This window comes from Heterocephalus glaber, unplaced genomic scaffold (genome assembly GCF_053883595.1).
Source record: "Heterocephalus glaber isolate CG9 unplaced genomic scaffold, H.glaber_assembly_v1.0 deba00000546, whole genome shotgun sequence".
NCBI classification, from domain to species: domain Eukaryota; kingdom Metazoa; phylum Chordata; class Mammalia; order Rodentia; family Bathyergidae; genus Heterocephalus; species Heterocephalus glaber.
This window is the reverse complement of record NW_028258147.1, coordinates 8,801,686-8,826,229: the sequence shown is the minus strand read 5'-3', so window position 1 is coordinate 8,826,229 and position 24,544 is coordinate 8,801,686. Positions and strand designations below refer to the sequence as shown.

Genomic DNA, 24,544 nt, shown 5'->3' with positions numbered 1-24,544 from the left:
ATAGAACTAATGAATTTTCATTAGGGTCATCAGATAATTTCAGAATTGGTTAAGTTGCTACCATTTGCCATTTCCATTAATATCATTGTCATGTAAAAGGTTTAATTTTCAACTATTTTTGTTCGAGATAAAATCTGTCATTAAAATGAAGGATGATTTTGATATTTAATATATTCTATGGTATACTCTGATACTAATTTGGTCTTTTCAGTATTCTGCGTATTAATTGACAATCCATCCCTCCTCCATTCCTTAGATAAGTGAGAACTGAAATAGAATGGATAGCCAATCAAGTCACAGAATACTGAAAGATTCAACACAGAAAAAATGTGTGGCTCTAATCAGGAGCATGCACAAGGCACTAAAATTATTTTCTTAATGACTATGACAGAAACAGGAATAATGAATGGCATCATCTGATTCCTTTTATATGACAGTATTACCAAAGTATAGCACTGTCCCTAAAAATGTAAAAACTAAGTATTTCTTATGTTAGTCAAAAGAATACAGTCATACTCTATCAGAGAACAATGCATTTTATCAGATTTTACAACAATTAACAAATTATTTCCTGCATTGAGTTTTTTATAGTAATCTGTTTCATGCACACAAAATGTATCCTGGACATTGAAGAATGTCCAGGATCACTGCAGAAAAGTTATTCCAATACATACTCTATTAATTAGTTTCTTTCTTGTGTTGAATGATCACTCTGGTAAAAATTTGACATCAGCTGCTTAAATAATGCATTAACCCTGCTTCCAGAAGCAACTGGGCATTTGCTCTAAGGATAAATTTGAGATTTTAATCCAAGAAGATAATGTAATTTTAAATTCATTTGAATATTTTGAATCATTTTTATAACAATACTGATATAATTTAAAATTCAAAAGAGCAAAGACTATGGCATCATGAATACTTACAGCAGGTATGAGCAGTTGTTCAATTAAATCAGTTAACCCAATCTGTCCTACAAGATCAAGCCTTTCCTACAGTTTCTGCAACAGCACAGCTGTAGAACAAATGTTTAATACACAAACTATTGTGCATAATAAATTCCTATGTTTTGTGGCATATGGAAGAACAGAATACAGACATCCACAAGTTTTTCAAGTGAAAATCTTATTTTAATAACTTTAAATCATTGCTATTCCTGAATTGAAGCCTCCAAGTAAAACAATAAATTGATTGACCTAATTTCTTCCTTTAAGTTCAAAGTTATGGAAAAACAACCAATAGACACTTTTAATCTTTCGATACAACATTGCCATTACCCTTGTAGAAAAATGCATTCTTTCTTAACAAAAATAATAGTACTTAAGAAATAATAATATGTTTTTCCTTTCATCCATAAAGATACATTATGGACTAATCAATGATAAGAGATGCTCTCAGTTCGTTTTGTTTTGTTTTGTTCTGTGTTTTTCCAACTAGTGAAACAGACTTACAACCTCCTTGGTAAATATACACATTGGTGAGATGTCTACAGAGATTTGAATAAGCCCTTTGAAGAAAGCCCAGGACAGAACTTATCAGCACTTTTTTCTAACCAACCTTTACATTTTGCCCTTCATGCCCTGTAAGCTTCAGAGTTTTAGGTAAGAATAACAAAGCAAAAAGTCAAATATAACAATAAGAATATTGCTTTAGCATAGCCTTGGGGGCTACTTCAGTTTTAGTTTAAGATGATTATTAGTCTTAATCCCTCTATTGTTGGATGTTAAATTCCACTGCCTTTTTTAATTTAATGACTTGCTAATGTAAACTTTCACTTAGAACAATCAAATAGTATGTCATTTATTCAAATTTACAGTGGCTCTTATGTGCCAGCAAACTCCCTCATCAAAACAGATAACTTCAAAATATGTTCAAGTCAGGAGCTCTATTTCCTAAATTAGCACCAAAGAGTCACCTTGATAGACCTATGAACAATAAAATCATTTATAATGCATCCAGCTTCCCTCTAGAGCAGACAACCTAGGTCATGCATCAGTAGGAGTTCTAATTATTCTACACATATCGGACAATTCTTGGAGGTTTTCACCTCCAGATACAATCATTTGATAAACATACTCACCAATCTCCCGTGAGATCTGGGTGAAGGCCTCCACACCACTTTCTCCATAGTTTCCCTCAGAAGCCAATGTTGACACATAATTCCAACCCAAGGCTGTCACAATGTCCACCATGGCTTGAGCTTGGTAGGAGTCAGGTGGGACCACTCGAGAGAAGAAGTCATACCTGGTGTTATCACTTAGCTCTGGGGCTGTGGATGCATAGCTAATTTGAGGTATCTGAAAAACAAATTACAGGTCATTTCAACCTATGAGAGAATCTTGTAAAATGATAGACTGTCAAAAAAGACTAAACAGCCACAGCTAACCAGAAACTTAGACATGTAGGCCTAAAGCCAAAACATGGTTTAAGCACCACCAATTGCATTAGAAAGTATTTTATAATTGTCCATGAGTTCACTTTCTCTCAACACACATGTACTTGTAAACAGTAAGAAAACATTTTGTTTTGCTTCAGATTCCAGTGTTTTGGAAGGCAAAGGAAAACACTTGTGCTTTTTGTTGTTGGTTTTTTTATTCAGTACATGATTGTTCTACAACAGAAATGAGACAGAAATAAAGTCATAATACATACATACATCAGGAAAGGTCACCTTTGATATTGTCTTTGGCTTTAGGACATAAAGATTATACAATGACTAAAAGAAAATTCAATAGGACATTGAATATCATTTAAGTCTTAAGATTGCATTTTTTAAAAATTAGTTTGGCAAATCTAATCATTGCTTTTGTTATAATTATTTAGTATCATATAAAAGATTTGGGAACAATCATGTATCCTCTAATAAAAACCTTTTCAACCCTCTAACTCAAAATCATAAAGAAAAAGAATCTAGACCATAAATTCTTTAGGAAAAGAGACTATTTTCTGACATGAGCAAGGTGAATTGTTAGAAGATTTCCCAAACTGGGAATCCTATATCATTTTGCAATAGTTTTGGAGATTGAGCATTTTCAATTATGCAAAACATCACTCCTTGGCTGTCATGCTAGGCTATGGGTAAAAGTTCAGAGGTCAAATTAACGCCAATACATCCTCACATGGTGTTCTTGAAGATGCAGGCTTGACTCATACATAAAACAATCAAATTTATCCTCCATTGGATATAGCAGTAACATCAGTGCTCAAAGTGATGTCAAAGAGGTGGCAGTTCCATCTTCCTGCACAAAGCTGCACATCCTGGAACCCAAAGGTCACTACCACCACCTGACCAGATGATTTCCACTCCACATGGAGTTTTGACTCTACTCTTAACATCTTTGAAAAGTACTCAATATGGATAACCCTTTCAGGTCTGTAGAGTCTTGGTCCATATAGTTGGTCAGAGAAGTGACACTAAACTTTCCAAGATACAAATAGAAATGCCAATCAACCAGGTGCAGAACAGGAGCTCTCCTGGGTGCTGCTGGAGTCACTCAGCCTCTGTGCAACCTTTATTGGCCTACTTATATTGGATATAACAGTGACTACTCCAGCCTACTCAACCCCAAACTCTTCGTGGTTTTGTTCTCCTCGTGGGACTGTTAAATTACTTATCAACATTGTGTGACCTCAAAAGATGTCTGACCTTCCTCTTCTTGCCCTTTTCCTTCTCTGCTAGATATGCTGGGACTTCTCTTGACAGACACTTGGCTTGATTAGGCTTTGTGCCTTTGCAGTACATGACTATTCAGCAAGACACCCCTTCAAATCTCAAGCCACACATCAAATCTTGGTCTTTTGCACCTTTTTTTGTTTAGTTCTAAAGAACTTGGAAAACAGATCATGGATGATTCAGTGAGATCTTCCCCCTACAAGGTAAAATTTTCCCAAATATCAAAACCATATGCATTTCTGTGTTATCCAAGCACTCTACCACTGAGCTACAACCCCAGCCCTGCATTTCTGTGTTTTAATGAAAGAAATTCAGCAGTTTGACCTTTACATTAACAGTAATTCTGTGCATATATGAGTGTTGGTTGTGTATGTGTGTGTGCATGCGTGCATGTTAGGGAAGGAGGAGAACATTCTAAGAAACTTCTATAGCACTGTATCATTTCCTTGTCTTATTTGGACATATAATCCTCCCACTTCCTCAGCAACTCAGAGTCCAGCAATAAAATGCCTTGCACAACCCCCACCCTGTCTATAATAGTGAGCCACCCTCCTTTCTAAAAATGAGCACAAAGTGTGAAAATTGAGTGTTTGAAACCAAAACTAATTATCTCAAATTACTACCTTCAGTCAGTCACTTTCAGGTCTGTTTAATTAGCAGTCAGCATCATGTTTAGGATTAATTAAACAGGTGTAAAGGGTATATAAAATAAAAGTGCAGATAGAAGATGGTTGTTTGATTAATTCATTAATGGACTTTCTCCCCAAAGTCTTGATGAGTTTTCTCTTTGGAGAGCAATGTGCAAAAAGTAATGTGAGAGTATGCATCTATATTTTCATTTGTTCCTTTTTTATGTGGCAATCTACAATAATACACATCATAGTACAGTAATAGTATTGCAAGACAATTTTTCAAGTTGTCATGAAGTCACATTTCATTTTTATTTTATTGCACTGGACCACTAGGCATTGGCTCATTAAGCATTTTAATTTCCATGCCAACATCCCCCATATTCCCACTATCCTCAAATTAAACCGCTACTGGCAACTGAAGTGAGAATTTATCAAAGACCTAGAATGTTTCTTTTTCTTTTCCCTACATCAAATCCATTCTAACTTCTCTCCTAACACCAGAGGTTTCATCTATCACAAACAACAACAAGAATAATTAAAAGGTGGTGGTAGGGTGAGAAATGAGAGGAAGAGGAAGGAAAACATATTAAGAAAGAAAGGAATTCAGGAAAGCAACCTTCATCAGTTCTTCTATTCTCTGAAAGAAGTAACGTCCTTTATAACCTTTTTGTTAGCCCCTACTTGCCCTCTCCAAGGATAAAATCCAAACTCTTCAGTTGTGTTCAGGATGACCATCAGACACCTGCCTGGTATCTTCTGTTCTACTCAGACAGAACTTGCACCCTTGCCTGCACTGGTTCTGTGCAGGGAGACGGCTCTCCTGCACCTAGTGATCTACACGCAGTCGATGTAACCTCCTTCCTGGGAAACTATCCCCAGCTCTATCACAGAACTTTTTCTGTTCCTCACCCCCATAGTTCCCATCCATCTGATATTAAAATTTTGACTATCTGCTGGCTTATGATCCTCAAGGAATCAAGATCTCTGTTAATTTGTTTGTATCCCCACACCTGACAGAGAAAGTCTTCAATGAATGTTTAATGGGAATTCATTAGTTATATGGTGGCAGAAAATTTAATATTGCTTCCTGCCTTGCATCTCACTAAACTGTGTTGCAGGCTCTTCTCCATTTGTTCTCTCAATCTTTCTCCACCCTTCAGTGTGCCCTAGGAGCCCACTGTCTACCATTGTACCATGTTGACCTTTTGCTTCTGGCTTCCAGTTGAGTTTAGCCAATAGGAAGCCAACAGGCCATGGGAGGGAAAGAGGAGACAGAGTCCAATAATTTATTCCTTAGCTTCTTCCTCCACTGATGTGATGTTTCTTGACCTGAGCCCTCACCCACAGCCAAATATTGTGGCAGGCTATAGTAACCACTTGATACCCTTGCTCCTGCAGGTCTCTCCCTGTTGCTGGTTCCTGAAGACTTCAGCATGCCATGGCAGTTCCTTTCCTTAATCTCTCTTCCATTACCTCTGAAGTGGTCCAGAATCCTAATACATCACTATGACAGCCTCTGAAAAGGACAATCACTGCTGTGCTCCCCACTCTCATCTCTGTCCTAACTTCTTAGTCCTCCTTCATCCAATCCCCTCTTCCAGCATTCTCTATCACTGTCCTTATATGACTTTTACCTTTTCTTTGTCTTTCAGTTCCTAAAGGCATCAAATTACACATTTGAAAGCACCTGTCATTTTGCTTTTCTTCATTTCTCATTTTCTTTGTGCTGAGGTTTCATAAGAATATGATGTGTGCTTAAAATAAGGCCATATTTCCATTTCCCAAATAAAGCACATTTGAGGTAATTAATTATACAACTCAGGACATTCATCACCATACCCATCCTAAAATTGCCTTAACTTCTGCTTTTCTGATAATTTTTCCCCTCTATATTCTCACTTCAGCCTGTGGGAGATGTCTACTCCCAACCTCACCTTTCTTGGGGAGTTCCAGAACAAAGATTTCCTAACAAACTCTCCACTCCTTGATAACCACCCCCAAAGCAGAGAGGAGGAAACTGAATCAGGAATCAACGTTCTACATTTATTAGGCAAGAGTGTATAGCAAGCTCTCCCTGTATCCTTTGACCTGTCCACTCACATTCTAGGCTTCTTTTCTCTATATGGTCAGATTAGCAGGACCTCTCCACTTCTTGAGGAGAAAGCACACTCTCTTCGTTTTCATATCCTTTTAGCAACTAACTGTATAAGAGAGGCCTGAAATCCACACAGTTTACTGAATAAGTGCCCTTCAAATCTTCTGGCATGCAGAATTGGTTTCCAAGGTTGAGATGTGGTATAGGAGAAGGAGGAACTATTTTGTCCTCAGGTCCAAGCTGAATTCTGTCCAATTCAGTTAACAGACAGCCATGTGGCTGGGGGACTTATTTGGTGCTTTACTTGCCTAGCTGTCAATAAAGCTAATTATTTGATCTACATTTAACTAGCTATTCTGTGAATCTTGGACTTACAAACTCTAAGAAGAGAGTCCAAAAATTTTACTTAGACCTCAGGGAAGCTAAAGTTCCATTTCAAAAGAAATTCACGTGTGTGTGTGTGTGTGTGTGTGTGTGTGTGTTTAAAATAGATGGTAACAGAGATTACTGTCTTTCAGTCTCGTTCTCTGCTTCTCCTAGATGGAACCTCTGACTTTTCATAGGTGCTGGGCCACATTGGACTAGTCTGTATTTCCCAGCCTTCTCCGCAGTAGTGAACATAACTTCTGAAAGTGTCTTTAAAGAAAGAAGTTTCACCTTTTTTATGCTCCTCCCTCTTTCTGACTGACTAGAATTCAAAGACATCCAGAGTTCCATTAGCCATCTCAGACAATGACCTAGCAAAGGAGGAACAAAAGACCATGCCCTAGTCCAAGCCACTGTGGTACCCGGATCCCTACAACCACCTGACTTCTTCCTGTTCTCATTGTCATCCTTCTCAAACCCACACTAGCCCAGCAACCAGAGGGATTCTTTTTAAAATAAAGAAAAAATGTTACATTTTATAAAAACCTTGCTCAGGGTTCATTGATCACTCTCTATTTTTCTAGAATACAGCCCAAACCTCTTGTCATGGATCCTTTGATCTGGCATCTGACCATCTTTTCCTTCCATTCACCTGATCCAATCATGCAGGCTGCTTTTCTTGCTCCCTGACCTGGCCAAGCCTTTTTCCTCTTCCAAGCCTCATGTATATCACTCCATGTTTTCACAAGTCCTTCCTGGATTTGCTCATCCTTCATCCTCAACTCAAATGTCTCCTCAAATAGAACTTCACTGACTATATCTTCTCATCTCCTGTTAGTGCCTCATCATCCTATTTATTTCCTAACTTACTATTATCACAATTTGATTTACTTTGTGTAAACTGTTTTCCCTGCCAACATGCAAACCCTATCTGGGTCTTTTCTGTATTGTTTAAAGATGTAATATGAGCTTCTAGCACAATAAGAGGCTTGATAAATATCCATTAAAAATTAATCCATTCATTCATCAATCAGGAATCTTATCATTTTTCTCCATGTACCCCAACTTTGAAAGACCTTACTGTACAACTGTTTAAGCAGAATGTCACCCATAATAATAATTAATATTTCCCATAATATTTATTAACCAAAGATCTATTCAGCTGTTAGCTCTTCTGATCATTGTGAGATAACTGTGTTCTACTAAGCTGAGGTGATAAAATTCCAATTCAAATAAACTAAGTGCAGTTCACTTGTGAGCTGAGTAGACTCATCCTAGGGATGCATACAATTGTCACTGAGCCCTTAAGAATGATATAAATGTCTGTGAAAACTTCAGAACTATCTTGACAAACATGTTGAAATCTCATGAACTCTATTTGCTATTAAAGAAGAAAAATTACATTTTTATTATCAAAGGCCAAAGTCACGGGTTATTTCATCAATTGCCCCTTCTTGTTTATCTTTATCTGTGGGATGATTATTCTAGACAGGGCTAAAAAATACTTACACCTCCCTCAACTGACTGTGTCTCTCCAATTGCCTTTACTGAGTTTAACTGTACATGATCGAAAGGTGAGGCTAGGTGTTACAGAGACTCAAAGGGCCCATTTTCTGGCCTAAAGTTACAATTCTATTTCAACTGCCTTTTCAAGGTTTCCCAGTGTTTGAATATTAAAATATTGTAAGTATACTTGAAATGTGCTTCGTCTGCTCAGAATGGGGTAAGTTCTGTTCTTCATTGTTTTTCATTTACTAAAGATCCTAAGGATGCCAAGATACCCCATACAAGGCTCACAATGAGCACCTACAGCACAGCTCAGAAGAATCCCTCAGAACTGTAGTAAATTTAAGAAACTTGCATACATCTGAATACAGGTTTCCAGACAGAATACCTGAGTCACACACATTTTTATCACCAAGAATGGTTTTGTTCTTTTTATCTCTATAAACAATCTTATTCATTCATTGATTATGCAATTTTGTAGGGCAGATTGGGAGAGTGGGTTGCTTGTGCTGTTCAACACCACCACTAATTTTCTCCAGTGAAAGATCAACTTGAAGCTACACTCTTCCCTCAAGAGGCAGAGCTTGCCTGAGCACTTCTCCAGCAATGGTGGCCTTAGCAACAGTGGCTGTCACCCAGCCTTGGTATGGATTTGTTGTCTCTAGAAAATTCAGGACAGAAAAGCATAACTGAAGCCACTAACTTTATCTTTTCAGACTTAAGTGCTTTGTAGTATTAAAACTACTAGTTGATTGTGGCAAAGCAGGTATATAATCAAAAATTATGTAAAAATGACCAGTCAGTACTAGAAGCCGATATCCAGCACTGGTCCTCCTCTCCCATCACTACCTTGAGCTTTCATGTTCCTATCAGCTTCATAAAAACAGAATAAGGAGAAAGGAAATATAGAGTCAAAGAGTGATAGAATAAAGAAGCAGTGCCTGCCTCAAGTTTGTCCATAAAACATGAAGAAGTATGAGTCTCCTTCCAAATCAAGATCTGCTCAAAAACACCCTGCCCACATAGTGGACAGAATTAGGCCTTTTGTTTGTACAAAAGAGTACCAAATGTGACATATGCATCTCTGCTTTTCTCCTTAACTGAATTCCCATACTTGACTTAGAGGAAGATCCAAGCCTTTGGGTTTTGATGCATGATGGAGCTTAACAAAAGAAGAGGAGAAGTTTATTAAAATGGGGAATTGTGGAAGTCAGGGACAAGAGAGATTCTGTTGTTCATTATCCCACAATTTTATCCTTTTCCTACATCAGCTCACTTGGAATAAGCAAAGCCTTATATATATGCCCACACCAAAATGGCCTGTGTCAGTTAATACAGCTGAGAATGTTAGGAGGTTTAGGAGCATGAGTTTGATTCCATTGTAGGCCAAGATGAAGACCACATCCTTCACCAGAATCTCCCTCTTCACAAATGCACAGGACTAACAGGGTCAGAAACTGGACTAATAAGGCCAATCCATTCTTACTGCTGGATTAAAAAGTTCAAAGATGGTTTACTACTGATAATAAACCTGAAATTTCAGCAGCAAATATGGAGATCAAGTCACAGAAAGCATGCTTTCTTTAAAACATAAAGAGCTTGTTTTTGAATCTATGTGTGTCTGAAAGTATAAACATATATTACACTTACAAAGTCATTTGTTGTTTTCTGACAATCCATTTGGATGGTCTATTGAAATGTAAGAAAGAACATTTTCTCACTTTGTTTTCCAGGGTATTATATGAGTTGGAGCAAAGAAAATAAATGGCACACTGGAGTTACAGTAACTCAAGGAGTCTCCATAAAGGGATTCCTGTCAAGGCACAGTAGTGTATAGGGAACAGCAGGGGAAAGCCATAATCCAGTAGGAGTCAGAACTTGGCAGTCACCACATGGGAGCTCTAAGGATCAGAGGAGAGAGCAGTTACAGAAAATAAGAGTCATAAACACCGACCGCAGAAATCACCTTCAGAGAAACAATGACTTCCCTGAAGGCCACAACCAGCCCCTGGTAGACCCACAAGGAAATTATACCCTGACCTCTCCTTAGACAGACCTCCTACCATGTCCCTGACAAAGCCCACTGGGAGCCAGAGGGCAAAAGAGCCTGTTGACAACTTTGTCTGCACAGAGGAGCCTCCCAACCAGAAAGCAGAAGGCAAGAGAAAAAGAGAAGAGGGTGTGGAGAGATAAGCAGAAACCAGTATCCCAGTATTGCTGGGCATGGAGCACTGGACACTTTAAATAAATTTGTGAATGACTGTGAAGATTTTTGGTTTGCTATATTAAAATATTTTTTTATAACTTGATGTTTCCAAACATTTTTGGCAGATAATCTACAGTAAGACATTTTGGTTTGGTTTTGGTTTTGAAAATCTCAACTGTAAAGCTAGACAAATTAACTTAGAATTTCTCTTGGAAAATAAAATAATGAATACCCTTTTTTTGTTGTTGTTGTTACCGGGGATCAAACTTGGGACCTTGAGCTTGCGAGGCAGGCGGTGGAACCACTGAGCTAAATCCCCGACCCATGAATACCCTTTTTTTAAGTGTAATAATTTTAATCAAACTGGTAGTGGCATTTGACTTCTAACCTGTTTATTTAAAATAAAAGACAAGCAATCCATGAATATAAAAGAATTTACATATAACCAACCAAAATTATACCCTATAAGATCAATAAGCCTTTTTTTACATCCACTAATTATATTTTACATTGAGAAAGCACAACAGCTCCTGGGGAAAGAGTTTCTATAATCTATCAAATCACTAGTAATATGGAGATAGTTAAGTATAACTACTCTAGATATATATTCATCCAAAAGTTTTAATAGCAAATTGGATTAAAACCTTCACTATTTAAGAAAAGGACTTTACGATCCCAACTAATTTGACAATGTAAAGCTTCTCTGAGCCTTCAATTTTCCCTTTAAAAACAATAAAGACTGCATTTTTTTCTAATCTTTATGATTTTTAGAAAATTATAAGCAGTGCACACAATACTACACACAAATTTAAAAGGTTAATTAAATACACACTCTTTTTCTGATCAGTGGTTAAATTAAATTTAATGTCTTTGGAATGGCTACTTCAAATGCTTTAATAATTTATTCAACAGATTCTTCAAACTAGGTGCCAGCCATCGGCATAGGCTCTAGAATTGGGGCAGTAAATAACACATGGTCCTCCCAGCCCCAGGGAGGGATGTGGTCAGATATCAAATAAAAAGTCAGCCAAATAAACATTTAATAGCCATTGTAATTAATGTTGTGAAAGAAAGTACAGGTTGCTAAGAGTTCCAGGGTTCCCACTGTGGAAATCCATATGGAGATACCTCAAAGAACTAGGACTAGAGGTCCCATTTGACCCAGCTATTCCCCTGCTGGGTATCTTCCCTAAAGAATTAAAAGAATCATACCACAGCGATATATGTGCACCTATGTTTCTAGCGGCACAGTTTGTAATAGCTAAAGCTTGGAAACAGCCCAAGTGCCCATCAACTGGAACCTGGATAAAGAAGATGTGGTTTTTTTATAAAATGGAGTACTACTCGGCCATAAAGAACGAGAAACTAGAGTCATTTATAGCTAAATGGATGCATATTGAGGCCATCATCTTAAGTCAAATAAATAGGACACACATGTGTAAAAACCGAATAGTTTCTCTAGTGTGAGAAACTGATCGTGTAAATAAGGATGAAAATGATTAAAACGAGTAATTGATAATTTGGAATAGGAAAAGGTCCAAAGGTGGAGGGGTGGCGGGAAGGGAAGGGGAAAGGGAAGAAAGGAAAGGAAAAACTATGAGAAAGAAAAAAAATGGAAACAAAGTCTATGTAAATAGGGAAGGGTGGAGGGGGTGAAGGGAGCACAGGTAATGGGGAAAAAATAAGCATCAAGATACATCATGTACAGGAACAAGCACCCAATGATAAATGTAAATGTATTGTATACATAAAATGTACCAATTAATATATAAATTTTAAAAAAAGAGTCCCAGGGTTCCTCACTGGTCTTGAGGAACAAGACGGCAAGCTTCCCTGATGATGAGACATTATGGTGATTTCACCTTGTGAAAAAAAGAAGAAGGAACCCTAAACATCAGTCACAGATTGCTTCTTACTTTGGCCTTCTCTCAAAAGTATAAATGGCCCCACTTGAAGAAGTGAAGAGGTGACAAGGTACTGATAGGTAATTTTACAAAACTTGCCTTCAGCATGAATAATATTAAACCAAGACTATCATTTCCCATGTTTCCACAAATTGATTTTTTTGTTTTATTCCCTTTTATTTTTGATTGACACATAATAATTTTACATAGTTCTGGGATACAGCCCGGTGCCTGAATAGACATATACATGATATAATAATCAAATAGCATAATTAGCATATCTGTCAACTTGAACTTCACTTATTTGTGGTGCAGCATTCAAAATCTTCTCTTCTAAATATTTTGAAATATGCAATACATTATTAACTATAATCACCCTACACATACATTGTCAAGTAATATATGCCTAATTTGGATTCTTATTCCAGAACTATAAAGAAAGTAACTCTGAAATTATCAGTAGGAACCCACATAAGCCTGCAGAGATCTCTAAGTTCTGAGGCTTGTATGAATAAGGAATGAATGAACAAAGGGACAGATGGATGGAGAGTGAATAGATGAACGCAGCAGAAACTAAGCCCATAAAAAGGAGAAACTTTAAAACAGGAGCCCAGGAAGAAAAATTTATACTCATACTACTTACAAGCTCTAATATTTGCTTCCTCAAGGAAGTAAAACAGAAGTAAAGGGAAATGCTCTTCATTTTACTCAGGCAAGAAAGGCTTTTGGATGGGATTTCAAAATATATGAGGAGCAGGTTAGAACTAACCTTGGAAGATAATCTGGCATTTTTCTTTCTTTCCTTCTTTTGTTTTTACAAGATAATATACATTTTTTTCATTAGAAGGATACAGAAATAAGTGAATAAATGAATCTGTCCTCGATAGCTCTGCTTGGTGACCTAGCTTCCCAGGGAGACAAGGAAAATGTCATTCTCTGATTTCATTATTTCTAACTATTACTGCCAGGATTCCAGTGTGTTCTGGAAAAAGAGACATTTCTTTGATACATTCTTAAGTGAAAAAGTTTTTAAGCACCTTGGGATTTGAAAATCTACTTTTGAGTATTTTTTTAAATAAAATATTTTTATATGAGTTGTTTATGGCAGTGAAAATTTTCTGTAAAGTTGTTTTCTTACATGAACACCAAAAATGATCAATTACAATTTGTTATAATAAAAAACCAAAATGATGTTGTGGCACTTTCTTAGCATCATTTGCTAAATCACTTAAAAATTTAACTCTCCCACCCACCCATTCTCATCACTGCTGACTTCAAACTATCACCTAGAATTTAATTTTCCCCTTCTGCTGATTTCCTTGCTGTGCTATCACCACTGCGGTTCAATTTTTTCCCTAAGCATCTCAGCACTGGAACACTTAAATATAAAAAGTTAGTAATTATAACCAATAAATTGGAGTCAATAAACCTTAAGCTGGCAAAGATTCCATTTAGACTGGCATTTTGCCACTCACTAATACATAATTTGAATCCTGCAAATAAGGAAGGATGATAATAAGGACATTTGTCTATGCAAATAAATTTCCTGACAATTTCTTAGATTTTTAGTGATTATCCATATTCACTTATATTCTGGTCCTCATGTCATTATTTATTTTCTTGCTTGCTGTCAGGTGCTGACTCTGAATACCTAACACAGCTGGAAATTGTGCTTGCCTTTATACCCAAGCTGGTGATCCCAATAGTTAGAAGGTTCACATGAGGTTAAAGGTCTTAATTACCATTCCACTTCCCATAGGGGAAAACCTTGATCCATATGCAAAGAACAAATAGCTCATTTCATAAAGGGTCATTACTGAGTGATAGGAAAAGCAGATAAAGAATATGAATGATTCATATTCCATTATTCGACTACATACTGAACAGTCCTTCAAGGGTATGTTCCTCTGACAAATATTCAATACTATCTAAAGGGCAGCACGCTAAGTGTCCCCCAAGTGAACTGATTCATTCTTTATGCTCATCTTCAATCTCTTTTTGAGAAGGCTAACTTATTGTTCTTTATAACCTCCTTCATGTATCATAGTCTATCTGTATAAATGACTCATAAAATAATGTGTGTACACATGTGTACATATTGACTTTTCCAACATTTCTTTTAACATGTTTTATTAGCCAAGAACTATGCTCTATCCTCATTTTATGGATGAGAAAATTGAGATCTGGAGAAGCAACTTTTCCAAGACTGAATAATTTGTAAGTGGCAGTCTGACTCTAGATTCATCCTACATTCCACTGTCTTGCTCCCTTTTCAAGTCTGCTGACAATTATTTAGCAATTTTGGTTCTACTATTGTTCAAGTTCCTGAGAAATCAATCACAGATCCTTCTTTCCACTTCTTCTAGCTACATAGGCAACTCTCCCAGGCCCCAGGTCATGGCTTACCTAGAGTATGGGTATTGCTGCCAATAACCACATATAAGTGAAAAGGAGATAGTAATATCTACTAATATCTACTGTCAGGCAAACATGATCTGTCTTCTTTGGCTTCTTTCAGTTGCATTATCTATAGTTCCTCATGGTGAAAAGGACTTCCTGGTCCAGCTGGCTATTAGTAAAATGTCCAGTGACAAGGTTGGACAGCCTAACTTGGGTCAACAGGGAAACCCAGGTGCAAAGAGGGATACTCAAGGTCAAAAGGCCAGAAAGATTATGTCCAAACAAAGCAGGGGGCAGGGAACAGAGAGAGAAATCAGGAAAAGGCTGGAGAAGACTAAGGATATTCCAGGCAGAGGAGAAAACATTTCACGGAAACAAACATATAATAAAATATGGATTGCTTGGGGAAAACACACAATTCAGTGGTCATGGCACAAAATCATGAACCCATTCAGTGGCCATGAACCCAGTTCAGTGTGTTTTCCATTTTCTTGGTTTTGCTTATCATTTCAACAAGCACTCAATAAGCATTTACTATATACTAACACTCTCTTACTTGGCTTCTATGAGAACTCATTATCCATTTTTCTTTTAAATCTTTATCTCCTTTTTTGGCTGTTCTTTCTTCATTTCATCTCATCAATCTTAGTATTTTTTAACATTTCTTTTCTTTTTAATTCATGCATATTCTACATGCAGTCTAAATCTCATTACTGAATTCCAGACCCATCCCTTTCCCATTTGACATCTTCTCTTGAGCATCCAACAGGTATTTCAAAAAAACACATCTAAAACTTGTCATACCTGCCCCAGCATAAATACAGTCAACCGGTGCACCAAGGGCCTTATGTCACAGCCAGCCAACTGGTCCCATTCAAATTTATGTGTCACATACAGTACATTATTGTACATGACAGCTCCCAACTATGCATAGCTGTGCTGAGTATCTTCCTCTTAAATCATGCAAAGAATGACCTTGATCTAGCCATCAAAAAGCAATACTTTTCAAAAATTAAATTTAAGTCTATATTTCCTCAAAGGAAAAATATATATTTTGGTGTGAAAGATATAGTCACATTGGAAAAGTCAATTTACCAGCATGGACTATAGTAACTAAAGTACTGACTAATTTTTCTCTATAACCTTTGTTTTCAGTATGTCTCAGTCACTTTACTTGCTGAAACAAAATATGCAACACCTACAGCTTAAAGGAGAAGTTAATTTGGCTCACAGTTGATGGACGCTTCAGTCCTTGCATGATGGGCTAGCTCCACAGCAGGATATCACAGCAGAGGGGCATAACAGAGGAGAAGCTACTCACGCCATGTTGGCCAGGAAGCAGTGTGTCCAGGGAGGAGCCCGGAAGGGAGAGATAACCTTCTATGTCTGCCCACAGTGCCCCACCCCTGCCCACCAGGCCCCACCTCCTAACAGCAAGTCAGTTATAATGCCCTATAATTGAATCACCTTCCAAAGGTCCTGCCTATGTGAAGCTTTAGGGAGACATCTAGATAAAAACACAGTGTCATAAGCAAACTCACAGAATCAGTATTACCAGGAAGCTGGTTATAAATGCAGGCTCACAGGCCTCATCCCAGATCTGCTGAATGAGAATCTGCACATTAACATCTTCAGGTGATCGGTGTACACAATAAAGTTAGAGAAACGTTGCTATAGTACTTTTAAAATATTGAATGTATACTCAACAGCCTCATATTTTCTTTCAAAAAATTTCCATATCATGCTCAAAGGGATTTAAATGCATTCATTGCAAAGATTCTTTTTTTTGGTAGATCTGGGTGGTGTATTAGGAGAAGATATGAAAGCTCCCTAATTTTAACTTTATGAAGGAGTTGATGCCTTGAACATGATGTTCACTTCCCCTAAGGTGAACAACATCTCCTGATAACTAGAAATTTCTTTATAGCAATATTCTGCTTCCAAAGTTATATTTGTAAGAGCATTATGTTTCAATTCTTGTACCAAATGCTGGCATGGAGTTTATTTTTAGTGTCACAACAAATCTATAGACTAGTGAATATATCATGTGAAGTGTTGAGTCAGTAAGAGATTTTTAAATATATTCCTTATTTGAAAATAACAGATGAGTTTTTAAAAGATGAAAATTTGACAAGGGCTCTATGATTGAATGCCAAACACAAGATACACTATACCTTGTCTTGATAAATTTTCCATAGCATTCATATGCAGCAGGATAATTTAGTGAGATATTCATTTCTGTCTGGTTTTTGATGCTTGAGGAGACCCATGAAAGATGTTTTTTCCCTTTGTACTCCTCCATACAAGCAATCAAACCTATGTGTTTGGAGAATTAGCTAGTTTTAAGAAGGTTGGCCTACAGAGGCTGTAGAGCTGAATTATTAGAAAAGAAATGTCTCTCCAGGGTTGAAAAGGAGGAAGAACTGGAAAAGGAAATACAAGGAGAAGAGAGTGGCACTTCACCACAGACTGGGAAATGAAGAAGTCTTCAGTTTGCTCACCTACAGTGCCTGGGAACTCAGAAACTCCATCAAAGAAGACCATTTTCTGTGTTTTCCAGTGAAGGAATGGAATCTCTTTCCTTTTTCATTTTATGAAAAAATAAAAATTTCATAACAAAATCATAAGAGAATAACAATACTTAATACACTATGTATCAATATCTTCAAAGCAGTTTCTCAGAGTACAAGACATAAACCCAAAAGAAACAAACAGGGCTACAGTGGGCATCCCTGCAGTACACATCTCTAGCTTTGGGTACTGAAGACAGGGCCCCCAAAATTTGGTTGTGATCAAATTTTTGACACCCTAGTGAATATAGCTCAGTAGTAGTTATTCTGTAAGGGAAAAAAATGTCTTCCACCTGAATTTTAAAGAGAAAATTCATTTCTCATACCTATTCCTTCTCAGAGGGTAAGCTTATGAGCTGAGGCTGTGGTACTCTCCAGGATAATCTAGGAAAGTACTTTGTATCTATTCAACAATGCATATATGTTGTTGATTAAGTGCCTATGAATGACACCAAAACAACTCAGAATTTTTAGCATCTATAGTCTACCTAGTAAAACTGCTTTTCCAACACTTCCCACATTTTTGGTGCTTAAATGAAAATATACTTTTCTGTTTTTATGAGTAGCTGACTCCCTTTTCATAGACTATAACTTAAATATATGAAGACATCTATTGTCTTTCCAATTTCCTCTAATTTTCTAAATAATCTAAATATGTAAATGTCTTCAAAATGGTTTGCCGGAGACTCTATGTAAATAACGTTGGGTTCTATTTTTAAAAATAAAAACAGAAACAAACAAACAAAAAACCCTTTCTGGCACCTTTGCTTTAGAAAAATATTCAACCTCAAACATGATGAGATATATATATCGCATTTTAGATACACTTTAATTTTTTTTAATTCTAAGTAATAGAATTTGAGAATATTTAAAGCAATGAAAGATGTCATTTAATAATACAATCTACCTTAAACTGTGGAATGGAAAGAGGACCTGGAAAATGAGGGAGAGGGGAGGAGAAGGGGTGGGGGAAGAAGAAAATGATTAAGATGCAATATGTGTACGTACTAATTCCCCAAAATGAATAAAATTGTTATGTATTCCACATACATACTAATACATTTTTAAAAATATAATCTAACTTAAAATAGGATTGAGAACACTGACTATGTAGACTTTTCTTTTACATAAAAATAAATAGTGAGACAATGAGAAGAATTCAGGTGACTGAAAAATGAAGGAAGAAAGTACAAGAAAAGAAAGAAATAGAAATACTGAAAAATTAGAGAGATAAAAAGATTTTTCAATAAGTGGCCTTTCATGAGACAGGCTATAAAGAATCAGGAGTAGGTTCACAGAATTGGAGAGATGTGACTAGAGATTTAGGGGAAGAGGGTGAATGGACAAGGAAGGGTGGCTTGAGCAAAAACTGAAAATCAGGAACAGGGAAAGAACACTAGAGATTCAAGGGTGGCTTTTAATTCCTAGTAGCAGAGGGTAGAATAGCAAAGCCACTGTTTTCTCTCCAGTCTTCCACCCCTGCAAAGATGTCACCATTGTGCTAGTCATCTGCCTGCCATCTTTCTGCACTGGTGTAGCCTTGGTTGAAGGTGGCCTCACTCATATATTCCGGAGTCTCCCAGGCTACTGAATCCCTTCCAAACTAAAGACCAGCCAGATGTTCCAGTCAAAGCAGGTGTGTGCCTACACAACCCCAGGTAAATTGTCTATGTTTTCTGACTAAACATTATAAAATATTCTTCAAAAATTCTTTGGATCTATTTCAGTATAGGTCAAATATTTTTCAAACATTTTGTAGAATATATGTTTTCTTCTCTGTAAGAAATAAAAGTCATCAGTTGACGATACCTCTCAATTTCCCACCATCAAGCTAAAAATCCTGATTTCCTGGTGACCCTTTCTCTCTTCCTTCCTTCCTTCCTTCCTTCCCTCCTTCCTTCCTTCTTTCCTTCCTTCTGTAACAAGAAGAAATGCCTCTTTTGCTATCTAAAGTTGAGCCCCAATTCATGGTCTGAATTGCACTCAGAGCAGCTTTTCTGAGTTCAACTCTATAGATTATTGCCCTCCTCTCTCAAATCATTAACCTTATACTTTCAACTGAATCCTTCCACTGGCATTTCCACATACTCAAGCCACTCTACTTAAAAAGAAAGTATTTTTAAAACAAGAAACAATTATTCAAACCCTCATCTAAGTCCAGCTCCCAAACTAACATTCAACTCCCCTCTACACTAAACTCTCAAATACTTTCTAAAATTCTAAACTTCCCCTCTCTATTGTCTTCCTGTCACTCACTGTTCAGCATTTAATATGGCTTCTGTATCACTGCCCCACTTAAACTTCTCTGGACAAAGTCACTAAACCTTTCATGCCCTAAGATCCAAAGGCCAATTTTCAGTTCTCATTTCATTTGAACCAGCACCATTAAAATCTTGGCACTACCTTCCCTGGCTTCTAAAACACATTCTCCTGTTTTTCTATTTCTGCAGATGTTCTTTCCTTTGACACCTCCTCTAGTTCATCTTTCCTTGTCTATAATTTGAAAGGGAAATTCCTGAGACCTGATCCAAGGCCCAGTTTTCTTCACATTCTTTCACTTTTCACATGACAATAGAATTCAATCACACTTATGATTTTGATTACCATCCATGCAATTATAATTCCCAAATTTATCTCTTCAATTCAGATTTCTCAAAAACGCAAACTTAAACACCAGTTGAATAATGGGCATCCATTTAAGTTTTTCAATTTGACCTTAAATGCAGTATGACCAAAATTCAATGATTAAACTTGTGTTTCTGACCTTGATGGAATAACTGGAACCAAACATGCACCTTACCATTAACAAAATATTAGTAAATCAAAGTCAGAAGTGTATAAAAAGGCTAATAAACAATGATCAATAGAGCCTATTGTAGGAATTAAGTTAGTTTGCCATGTTAAGAGGATTCATACAAAACCATACAATTATAGCAATTGGTTATATCAATTATATCAATTATATCAATGGTATTTGAAAAAAATTCAATTGATTAAATAAATAAATTCTTAGCATATGATAACCATACAGAAACCTCCTTCACATAATACACGATATCCTTTGGAAAAATACATGTAAAAATCATACCTAGTGATGAAAGGTTCAATGCTTTTCCCCTAAGAATCTGTATAAGGGAAAGATGTCTATCTCACCACTTGTGTGCTACAGAGTTCAGCTAGTACAATAGGGAAAGCAAACAATAAGTAAGTGGATATATACAGAAGTAGAAATGTAGATAAAGAGATGGATGGATGGATGGATAAATGGTAACACAGACTGGAAAGGAAAAAGTAAAACTTGTATTTACTTGTAGATAATGTAATTATCTATATAGAAATCCTAAAAAAGTCAATAACAAAGCCAGAAGATGAATAAGTATACTTAGCAATGTCACAGGATATAAGATTATTATAGAAAAATATATTTCTATAAACTATCAACAAAATATACTATTTAAATTATATTTTTTAAATTACCATTTTTACAAAGGATCAAAAATACTTAGGGATAAATACTTAGAGACAGATTTAACAAAATGTGCACAAAATATACAACTTTAAAATACAAAATATTATTCAAAATATTTACAAAAGACATGATATGGCATTAAAAAGATATAATATGTTCATCAATCAGAGATATGATATATTTACTGATCAGAAAACTCAATATTTTGATATCAGTTTCTTCAAATTAGAGATTCAATGCAGGCCCAATCAAAATTTCAGAAATATTTTTGGAAAAAGTTGACAATCTATCTGATTATAAAATTTACATGGAAATTGAAAGGATTTACAACAGCTAAAATAATTTTGAAAAAAATCAGAGAAAAATGAAAAATTCATTATCTGATTTGAAGACATTATAAAATTTATAATGAAGTAAAAATAAGCAAAGCATTTCCATAAAACTAGACAAACAACTCAATAGGATAAAGAGTCCAGAAATCATAAGTTGAATTTCTGTAAAAGTGCCAAGACAATTCAGAAGGAAAGGATAATTGTCCTAACAAATGGGAGTAGAACAACTGAATATTCATACATGGAAAATGGTCAGTCTTGATTCTCATACTGTATAAAAATTATCTCAAAGTGAACAGTAGCCAAAACCAAATAATGAAACTATGAATCTACTCGAAGAAAAGATAAGAGAAAAATCGTCACAAAAATGGGGTTATTTAGAAGTTATTTAGAAAGGATATAGAAAACTCAGTTCATTAAAAAATGAACAGTTCATCAAAATTATAAACCTCTGTTCAACGATTGCTGATTGCTTTACTTAAAATACAAAGCAAGTCAAGTTATGATTAGAGTAGTTACTCTCAGCAGAACACCTATGGGCAGCCAAGCACCTATGGACAGCAGAGTAGCTATGGTCAACAAAGCAGCTATGGGCAGCAGCCTCCCACTAGTTATCCCACACACACAACTGGGTCTGGCTCCTACAGACAAGCTCCAGTCAATATAGCCAACAGAGCAGCAGCTACAGGCAGCAGAGTTCATTCCGACAGGATCACCCTAGTAGCATGGGTATTTATGGGCAGGAGTCTGGAGGATTTTCCAGACCAGGAGAGAACCGGAGCGTAAGTGGCCCTGATAACTGGGGCAGAGGAAGAGGGGGATTTGATTGTGGAGGCATGAGCAGAGGTGGGCGGGGAGGAGGACGGTGGAATGGGCAGCGCTGGAGAGCGAGGTGGCTTCAATAATCCTGGTGGACCCATGGATGAAGGACCAGATCTTGATCTAGGCCCTCCCATAGATCCTGATGAAGACTCTGACAACAGTGCAATTTACATACAAGGGTTAAATGACAATGTAACACTCGATGATCTGGCAGACTTCTTTAAGCAATGTGGGGTTGTTAACATTAACAAGAGAACTGGGCAACCCATGATCCACATCTACCTGGACAAGAAAACAGGAAACCCCAAAGGGGATGCCATGGTGTCCTATGAAGATCCACCGACTGCCAAGGCTGTTGTGGAGTGGTTTAGTGGGAAAGATTTTCAAGGAAGCAAACTTAAAGTCTCCCTTGCGTGGAAGAAGCCTCCAATGAACAGCATGCGAGGTGGCATGCCGCCCCGTGAGGGCAGAGGGATGCCACCACTGCTCCGTGGAGGTCTAGGTGGCCCAGGAGGTCCTGGGGGACCCATGGGTCACATGGGAGGCCGTGGAAGAGACAGAGGACGCTTCCCTCCAAGAGTGCCTCGGGGTTCACGAGGAAACCTATCTGGAGGAGGAAATGTCCAACATTGAGCTGGAGACTGGCAGGGTCCCAATCCGGGTTGTGGAAACCAGAACTTTGCCTGGAGAACAGAATGCAACCAGTGTAAGGCCCCAAAACCTGAAGGCTTCCTCCCACCACCCTTCCTACCCCCAGGTGGTGATCTCGGCAGAGGCGGCCCTGCTGGAATGCGGGAAGATGTGGCCTAATGGGCCGTGGCGGTCCTGATGGGAGGTTTAGAGGTGGCCATGGCAGAGACGTAGGTGGCTTCCCTGGTGGCGATGGCATGGACCAAGGTGGCTTTGGCGGAGGAAGACAGGGTGGTCCAGGGGGGGCCCCTGGACCTTTGATGGAGCAAATGGGAGGAAGAAGAGGTGGAGATGGAGGACCTGGAAAAATGGATAAAGGTGGGCACCACCAGGAACCCAGAGTCTGGCCCTACTAGACGTAGAGACCCGCAGAGCTGCATTGACTACCAGATTTATTTTTTAAACCAGAAAATGTTTTAAATTTATAATTCCATATTTATAATGTTGGCCACAACATTATGATTACTCCTTGTCTCTACTTTAGTATTTTTCACCATTTGTGAAGAAACATTAAAACAAGTTAAATGGGAAAAAAAAACAAGGCAAGTCACAGATTGGAGGAATATTTGCAACATATATCTGACAAAGGATTTTTACCCAAAGTTTTTAAAGAACTCTTAAAACTAAATAACAGTACAAGCAGAGCCAACTTTTTAAATGGACAAAAGAATTGAACAAAAATTCAGAAAAACAGATATACAGATATAAAAACAGATATAATGGATAAAAGATGCTCAACCATACTAATTTTCAGAGAAATAAACACATCACAAAAAAAAAATCACAATCAGCAAGATAGAACTACACACCTACTAGAATGGCTGCTGTTAGAAACTGACTATACCAAGTATAGGCGATTATGTGGAGCAAATAAAACTCTCATACACTCCTGGTCAGAGTGGAAGTTTGCATAATAACTTTTGACAATAGTTTGGCAGTTTTGTATTTACACAAATACATATACATATATATATATACATTTATACATATGTACACAGGCTTATAAAAGTTAAATATATGTGCATATTATACAACACAGAAACTCCACTACTAGGTATAGCTATCCTAGAAATACCAAAATATAGGCCCACACAAATATTTGTACCCAGCTTTTCATTGTAGCTTTATTTATAGTAGCCCCAAATTGAAAGCAGTGTGAATATCTAACATGTGAATGGATAAGTAAATTGTAGTATAGCGATAGAATAGAATATAACTCAGCAAAGGAAAAATAAACCCAGCTTATTAATATACATGATAACATAAGTGAATCTCAAAATTATTATACTGAGCCAAAAACAGCCAACCCTCAAGATGAAATATGTGATTCAATTTACTGATATTTTAGAGAAGGCAAATCTTACTGCTTGTGAGAAAGCAGGTCAGTGATTTTCTGAGGCCAGAGCAGGATGAGGGGATTGCAGAGAGCACCACAGAACTCTTTAGATGATAGGGAAATGTCACCTCTTGTTTGGAGTGATGATATACAAGTTTATACTTTTTTTCAAACCTCACCAAACTTTATACTTAAAAGAGCCATATATCATTATATATAAATTATCCCTTAATAAAGTTGATTTTTTAAAAATCAACACCTACTGCCTCTTTCAAGTCATTCAAGTTATTTGCAACCTTGGTGTTATGCTCTCCCACTTCCATATCCTTCAATACTCATAAAATCACTGTTTTCTGTTTCAAATGTCTCAGGGTCTTTGACGTAATTTTCTCCATTGTCATCTCTCCTGTACTACACCCATTATCTCTCGCCAGATCTCCTATCTGATATCTCTGAAGGTACTTGTGTCCTTCCCAGGCGTTCTCACACTCCAACAAAATGCACGTCTGACTGTGACAGCCATTTAAACATCGAGCAGCCTTACCG

The 24,544-nt window shown here is 37.1% G+C and overlaps 1 protein-coding gene and 1 pseudogene across 5 annotated transcripts in view; one reads left to right on the top strand and one right to left on the bottom strand.

The window, feature by feature from the left end:
- Grm8 (glutamate metabotropic receptor 8) overlaps positions 1-24,544 on the bottom strand; it is an 867,398-nt gene that overhangs the window by 699,600 nt on the left and 143,254 nt on the right. For all 5 annotated transcript variants that reach the window (XM_021237614.2, XM_004856414.3, XM_087204574.1 and 2 more), the window contains exon 3: positions 2,078-2,294. In XM_021237614.2, the coding sequence (XP_021093273.1) occupies positions 2,078-2,294 (217 nt within the window). The remainder of the gene's footprint in view (positions 1-2,077; positions 2,295-24,544) is intronic.
- LOC106010379 (RNA-binding protein EWS pseudogene) lies at positions 21,961-23,130 on the top strand (annotated as a pseudogene).